At 34.6% G+C, this 7616-nt stretch overlaps 1 protein-coding gene across 1 annotated transcript in view; it reads right to left on the reverse strand.

Annotated features, from left to right (window-relative positions):
- Positions 1–7616, reverse strand: part of LOC105626161 (disintegrin and metalloproteinase domain-containing protein 10) — a 56268-nt gene that overhangs the window by 38813 nt on the left and 9839 nt on the right. Inside the window, exon 3 of the mRNA XM_012207476.1 lies at positions 693–811. Within this exon, the coding sequence (XP_012062866.1) occupies positions 693–811 (119 nt within the window). The remainder of the gene's footprint in view (positions 1–692; positions 812–7616) is intronic.

Here is a 7616-nt window from a genome sequence, read left to right on the forward strand (position 1 = left end):
AGAGAGAGAGAGAGAGAGAGAGAGAGAGAGAGAGAGAGAGAGAGAGAGAGAGAAAGAGAGAGAGAGCTTTGAGATTATCGGATTGTTGAGATTATCTTGGGATAATCTCGAATCAAAATCCCTGATCGGTTGCGGCATTATCTGCCAACGTAATTAGTTCCTTTGACACACACGTTTTATGCTTTAAATCAATGTAAATAATCTTCTATTAGCGCGGGATAAATTTAATAAAATGTTAAGAAAATAGATTTCCCATTATCAATTACATATTATAATCACTACATTATGAAAATTTTAATAATTATTACAAGAGAAAGAGGTAACGCATAATATTCATATCACAGTTCTTGATAAAATTATACTATTTTTGTCATCAATACGTTGAATATTAAATTAATAACCGCGGCAGAATGCGACCAAATCGTTAAATAATTTCAACAAAAATTACCGCAGCGTTAAAATAGTATCGATAACGCAACGAGAGATAATAATTTAATGCGTATGTAATGAGATGAAAAATTCTATATAAATTACACGAAGAAATAGGAAATTCGATTTAATTCGAGTCGATTTTAACATACTACATTTGTGCTAATTTAATTTCATAATTTGATGATTATATTGAAGCAATGTGTGAAGAGCTATTTATGTCTTCTTCGATTGATGAGGAAATAAAGTATAAATGAACTTACCCAAAACAGTACCGACGTAGGAATGCGAAGTGTCGAAGGATATCGGTCCGTTCGTGCTCTCAAAGGATACGTCTTTGCTAAATAGACTCGCGTCGTGAAACAAGCGTATCGTCCAGGATCTGCAAGATAAATTGTGATTGTGAAATACTGGAGAATTTTTTGAGACTGGAAAAGTAATTATCGGCGTTTCTTGCGTGCCATAATATCTCGACTCGGCTCGCTCCGGATCATTACGCAGAAGGCCGATAATCTAGTAATAACATGAATAAAGGAAAAGGAATCGTCGAGGCAAAAGAACGAAGCATTTTAAGTGTGTGTACATATTACGATTACGAAAGACTGTATCTTATTTATCTAGAGGACTATTTTCAGAAAAATTATTTCAAATTTTATTTTAGAGAAAGATCTGTCAAATAGATATCTTTCCAATGTCGAATGGAGCAAAATACGGTAAATTCCTCGCGTAGCTATAATGTTCGAAGTACAGCATAGAAGCAAAGGCTTGACAAAGGAGGAGTCATATTATATATAGTTAAAACGTCGAGCTAAAATCCTCGAGCACAACCATCTCACCGGATTTATATATAAAAAAAAAGCATATTACTTCAACTGATATATAAACCGATATCGAAGAGCTTGTACAAGCTCTTCATACAATATGTCGATTTGCTCGCGCAGAAAGAGGAAAATAACGCAAGTACGTAGAGAATAAATATCTTGACTTCGCAGCGTAATATCAGTTATTCTCGAGCGATACTTTGTATGAAATGTCAGGTCAGTCCATAAGTTCATGCGTACTTACTATGTGAGTATATTTTAAACTGTATAGAATAAAGCAACTATAGTAAAATGGCAACAAAATATCGATAACGAAAGAACATGCATCGATAATTTAAAAAAAAATAACATTTTAAATATCCGAGCTATATTGAAAGTATACGCCAATATATTTCAACGAAATATCAGAGAATTCTGATAATTTAAATATTTAAAATAAAATTTTCTCAAAATAATTCTTGCTGATAAATAAAATGTGAGTTTTCATAATCGTGACGCTTATCGTTTCGTATTCCCTGCGAATTGAACGCGAGATTGATCTGATACGATGGATGTCTTCCACAATTTCAAGCTACGATGTTCGAAACCTTCGAACCTCCAAAGACAGCTTAAGACGAAACCATGTAACATCATATGGATCGAAGTGGCTTCTCGCCACTAACGGATTCAGCGCTAAATATACACACGCTCTTTCACTCCTGCAAGTGGCATTTACGTAACAAATCCGCCTTTAACGAGATCAAAGTCGACTAAGATTGACGTTCGCGCCATCGAATTCCGCAGAGAAGAGTACGCGAAACGGATTAATATCATACGTTGACGTTCACCAATGCCGAACACGACATTCAATTATAACAAAGAGGCCACATGGCAGAAGTAAATCATAACCTCGGAAACAAGCGTATGTGTACTTAATCTCTTTCGTTCTAAATTTTTGGGAGTGAAATTTCACTCCCAAAATTTCAAAAAAGTGAGAGTTGCGCCAACCCAGCAGAAATGAATTTTTTCACTCTTAGAGAGCAAAGAATCCTTCCAAGCGAGATTCAATTTTCGATCTAATCTCTCTCTCTCTCTCTCTCTCTCTCTCTCTCTCTCTCTGAAGAGTGTATAATTTCACTCCAAAAGAAGAGACGAAAATTTCATTCTGATAAATATTAAGTTTAACCCCTCTTACATCCAATCTTATTGGACGAAATTATAGGCTCATTCAACGTGCACAAAATGAACGAATCTGATAGAAAAAAAGCTCAATCTCGAAACGAGATATTAATCATTAAAGTTTTTGTTAGATTAGAAAATTCATTCCTCAAAGGAGTGAAGTAAAATTCACTTGCCGGACTAATGCAAATATCATCGTTTTTTCAGTGAAATTTCATTCCCAAAAATTTAAAATGTTTGTTTACATTGGAACTTTAATTTAATATAAAAACTCAAATAAGAACATAATAAATGCCCTAATAATTTTAATAACAGTTTCATGCTCCGCATCTGTCATATCAAATCATATTATTATCCCGCAAAAAATATTATTAATAAATTATAAAAGCAAACATTTCAAGAAAGATGAAACTTGAAAGCGTGGAAATTAAAATACTGAAAAATAACGCAGGTGTAGAAAAGTTATTGACGTTTTCATAAATATTCGCTTCCCAACTGATGTAATATGCCATAGAAATATGAGCAAAAACAGAATTGCGCAAATAAATTGTTGCTTCGAATATAACATAAAAACTTTTTCAATATAAAAACGAAGAAATCCTATCTATTTTTGCAGAAAAATAAATTATGGTTGGAATACAAATAATATTCGTTTTTTCCTTATAAAGAGGCAAATATGTATGTCAAAATAGTTTGTATACGCGCTTTGTAAAAATAAATTCAGCCATTACTATATTCCGCACAAAATGCAGCAGCGAATTAATTATCAAGAAAACTTTTTTTATAAGGGACGATATAAATATGTATTATTAGAACATGGTAAATTGAAACGAATGCCCGAAGAACTCATTAGTGCCTTCATAAATATGCTTCGCATATGTTAGTTATTTTATTTATAACCAAAATGCATCCATTTAGTTAAATATATACGTACGTGCGCTTTACCAATATATATACTTTATATATGTACATAAATTAAATACATTGCAACATACGTATTTAACCAAGACTATGTCAAGATTGTAAAATCACATACTACAAAATACGACAGTAAAATAATATTTGTATAATATTAACATTGCAAAAACAAACGCGAATATAAACTAGATTTCATTAATTTACCGCATTGACAATCCATAAATTGTTTGTCATTTTACTCAAAATATTCGATTATTGAATTGCTCTTTAGTTTATCTCTGGATTTTACATGATTAATTGCGCTCTCATTTATAATTTTATTTCTCCCTTCTCTTATAAATCCTTACTTAGCTAATAAGTAACTCCATTTTTAGCACAAAGATAATCGCTGTGATAGAATCATCGCATGACAGATGATTGACATATGATGACAATCAAAGGTCGGCAAGAAACTAGTGGTCATTGCAAGATGTGATGGAATAACGGCGATTATCATTGAAGAAAACCAGACTGCTAGAACTTATATATATGTGACTTTCACAATGACAATGCGCAAATACATGACGTGCTTCCGGATATCTCGTGAAAGCCTGATTCCACGATGATGCTGAATTTATGTGGAAGGTCAAGCGAAACCAACAGAACGCAACTCACGTTTGATGATCACGTTTGCACGGTGAATATGCGAAATATACCTGAAATACAAAGTTATTCACAAAACGTTATTCTTTGATTAATTAATATTCTTTCTTAACATTTCTCAATTCAATAAAATTTATAATTAGCAAATCATTTTTAAAAAGTTAAGTATATAATTATCAAAAAAATATAAAAAGATAAAAAAATCCATTTTCTTTGTCCAATCCTTTGTTACTTAATTCTTGTATCTGCTTTATATTACTGTAATGCAATACAAACGCTGTGAGCATTTAAAAATATACCTAATTATATGTATTTTAAATACTGTTAATTACTTCGTGATCAATTTATTTTTCTTTTTAAAAAAATATCGCTCGAATGCTTTTGGAAAAAATATAATTTCATCTATAAAAGATGAAATTCTTAATGCGTCACCAACAAAGACTATTTGCGCTGTTATATTTAGAGACCTACTGGGACGATCGTTAATTCTTTTCGCAGCATTTATTATCATAGTAGTGCGAAGACACCGAAGGAAGAAACGACTTTAGCATATCCGGCAAAAAGACGTTAAAACGTTGAATTACCATAAAGATATACAGCTAGAGTTGGGACGCATTACGCGAAGAATTAGGGGAAGCATAACAATTAGTCGCGACTCTTTATAGCGCGCACACACTGCTGCTTCCGCGACAATCATTTTCATAATAATCCGACGTCGGCTGCACGGATCGCGCATTAAATCGTCAGCTTTGTCTTGGGAGGCTCGTTGTGTTATATCTTTGCAGTATCGCGAAAAAGTCGTTTAAGTGCCGCTTTCATCGCCCGAAGCTGGTGTATAAAAGACGAAACTCTCGTTGCATCCGCCATAATCTCTCGTAAGTTTGTATACAAGACGTTCTAATTAAAGCGCTTACTATCACTCGTCGGATAACAGAAAATGTGCCGTAAAAAAAGACCCAGTATAAAATAAAAAGCCGTTAAAAGAGATTATTAAAGCATTAAAATATCGACTGTTTTTTGTTTTCGTTAAAAATTTGTTCTACTTAAAGTTTAATATATATTCAATCTTAAATAAAAAAGATCTAATGGGATCGCGCCATCAAGAGATTAAATTTTCCTCGAGAAAAACTCGACGCCAAATTCCTTTGGCAAAAGTAGAACTTCGCTATACTTCCTTTCTTGAATGTATTCCGTCAATCGACTTTTAGATAAACTTCGCTAATGATAAGCTATCTCTGTATCCCAATTATCACAAACATTTCTTATAGTAAACAATTAAGAGATTGAAGCATGTACGACAGATTAATAAATACGAGGGTAGTTTGATAAGTTAGTGACATTTTAAAAAACTATATTAAAAAATAATAATAATAATAAAAATAATAATAAAAGGAAAAGAATTTTTTAATTCCATTAACTTAGATTCTAACTCTTAAATAACTAACTTATCAAATTGCCCTCGTATTTCTTAATTCCACAATCCTCTAGCTCTTCCTAACTATTATGAAGTATGTCGATATATTAACGCAATCGAGAAATCTGCTGTTTATTAATTTGATGATCGCGCTTCTTTGTAACGATTACGAGCGACCGTGCCGCGAAGCGGAAAAATAGTTCGCATAATTTCCCAGTTTTTTCCTCGACTACAACTTTCGCGTAACATTTATTTTCATAATGATTATAAGCGTGCGATATTTACTATGTTTATTTTCATAACGATTATAAGAGCACACATGCGACTCGTTATGCCGGAGGGTAAATTTCGCCATCTTTGCCACCAACAAGAAGTTCGCTTTATTGCATCGAAAGAGACAACGCGCGTGTCTTCAGTGGCAGAAGGTGGAACACACACGGGTTTGACCGTGTGCTCTTTTATATAACCGCCCATAACATCGCCCCCATATGCACGGCGAAACGATGCGTTGGCTTCACTGAATGCTATACTCGTGCCCACGTACAGGAAAACTAGATCCACAACGTATGAGAGAGGTGCGTCGAGGTACATGGTCTATTCATGCGCAAAGTCTTCCACCGAGAGGCGAACGCGCGCGGCGCGACGGTTAGAAAAGTGAGAAGGTGTCGCCTGTACACAATATCTATTCCTGGCTTAACCATACTGCTTCCCATTTCCCAAGACTAGGCTATATACTAAGAAATCGCTGAGGACATAACGCGAAAGTTTATTCTCTCATATGGCTAACAAAGTCAAACAAAACAGATAAAACTATTGCGAGTCGTTGGAAAAAATTTGTATTTTCTAAAAATGTAAGAAAAATATGTTAACGTCTGCAATCTACATGTTTTTTGACACACAAGCGAAATTTCACTCTCAAATTAAAAGATTCATTCTAAAATAAAAGAAGTCAAATTAAATAAAGTTTAAAGATAAGTTAGTTTTATGTTTGAGTTAAAAAAACTTTGTAATAGATAGAGATGTTGAAACCTTTTCTACATTTTTTGAAAGCCTTTACTAAAATAAGTAAAATAATAAGTAAAAACTGGAGCTGGACAAAAAAGATTCAGATTGCAGAGTTAAAAAAGTAATATTTTTTTCTAATATACACAAATGTCTTTACATATTACAAATGTTTTAGAAAACAATATCTGGAGACACTGGTAGTGTCTTGACGCTAAGGTTATATATATTCTATTATTATGTATATTATAAAAAGAATAAAATGTCATCCAAAAGAGTCCAATATTTCTTTTTTTAAATATATACAGATTTTGATCTTTCAATTCTTTTCTGGAACTAACTCTTTCCTAACTTTCTTGCTGTTTCAAAATATTTTATAAAAATTAAGCAGAAATTGACATTTAATGACGTAACGATCCCAAACAATAGGATATAAGCGAAGCTCTTTGCACGCCGATTATTTTTATAATTTTTCTCGTAGAATCCAAAGTAAACGAAAACATAGAACAAATATATCGCGATCTAATCGCAGACGCATTTCGTGAACAATGCCGCGACGGAATTCACGAAAGACGAACGGCGGACTTCTCTTGCAAAGCATGAGAATAAACCAGCGACTTTGCCGCGATATGACCAATAAATTCGCTTGGTCGCACAGCGATACAGAAAAAGAGGAAGGAAAATCGTACAATACAATACTTGACTAGAACGGCCACCGAAGTGGAGGCCGCTATGACGAGAACGACAACGTGTGTGCCAGAAACTTCTTTCTTCTCCTCTCCTCAACTATTATCTTGCCAGTTTGTACCAGGTGCAGTGGGATAGAAACGCTACCGTCTTGCGGTGGCGACGAGGAACGGTGGGAAGATGTTGCGCGGGCGCTTGGTACGACGACGACGACGACGACGACGACGACGACGACGACGACGACGACGACGACGACGAGAGATAGAGGGAATCGCATGGCGCACTCCTGCTTTACATTTTATTACCCGACGTGGATTCGACCGATTTACATAAAGAGACGAACGTTGTAGTTACATTGGCGGACTGTGAAAGCGACCGGGGAGAAGGAAGGAGGAAGAGGAGGAGAAGGTGGAGATCGAGAGATGTTTCTCATGTCTCCTACTAGAGAAAAGGGCTGCATGCCGTTTGTCGTCCAGGACGAGAAATTTGCGATGCAGGAGGTGTGTGAAACGCGAATGCCAATACGTATCTCCTCTCTCTCTCTC

Source organism: Atta cephalotes (assembly GCF_000143395.1).
Source record: "Atta cephalotes unplaced genomic scaffold scaffold00001, whole genome shotgun sequence".
In the NCBI taxonomy this organism is placed as follows: Eukaryota; Metazoa; Arthropoda; class Insecta; order Hymenoptera; family Formicidae; genus Atta; species Atta cephalotes.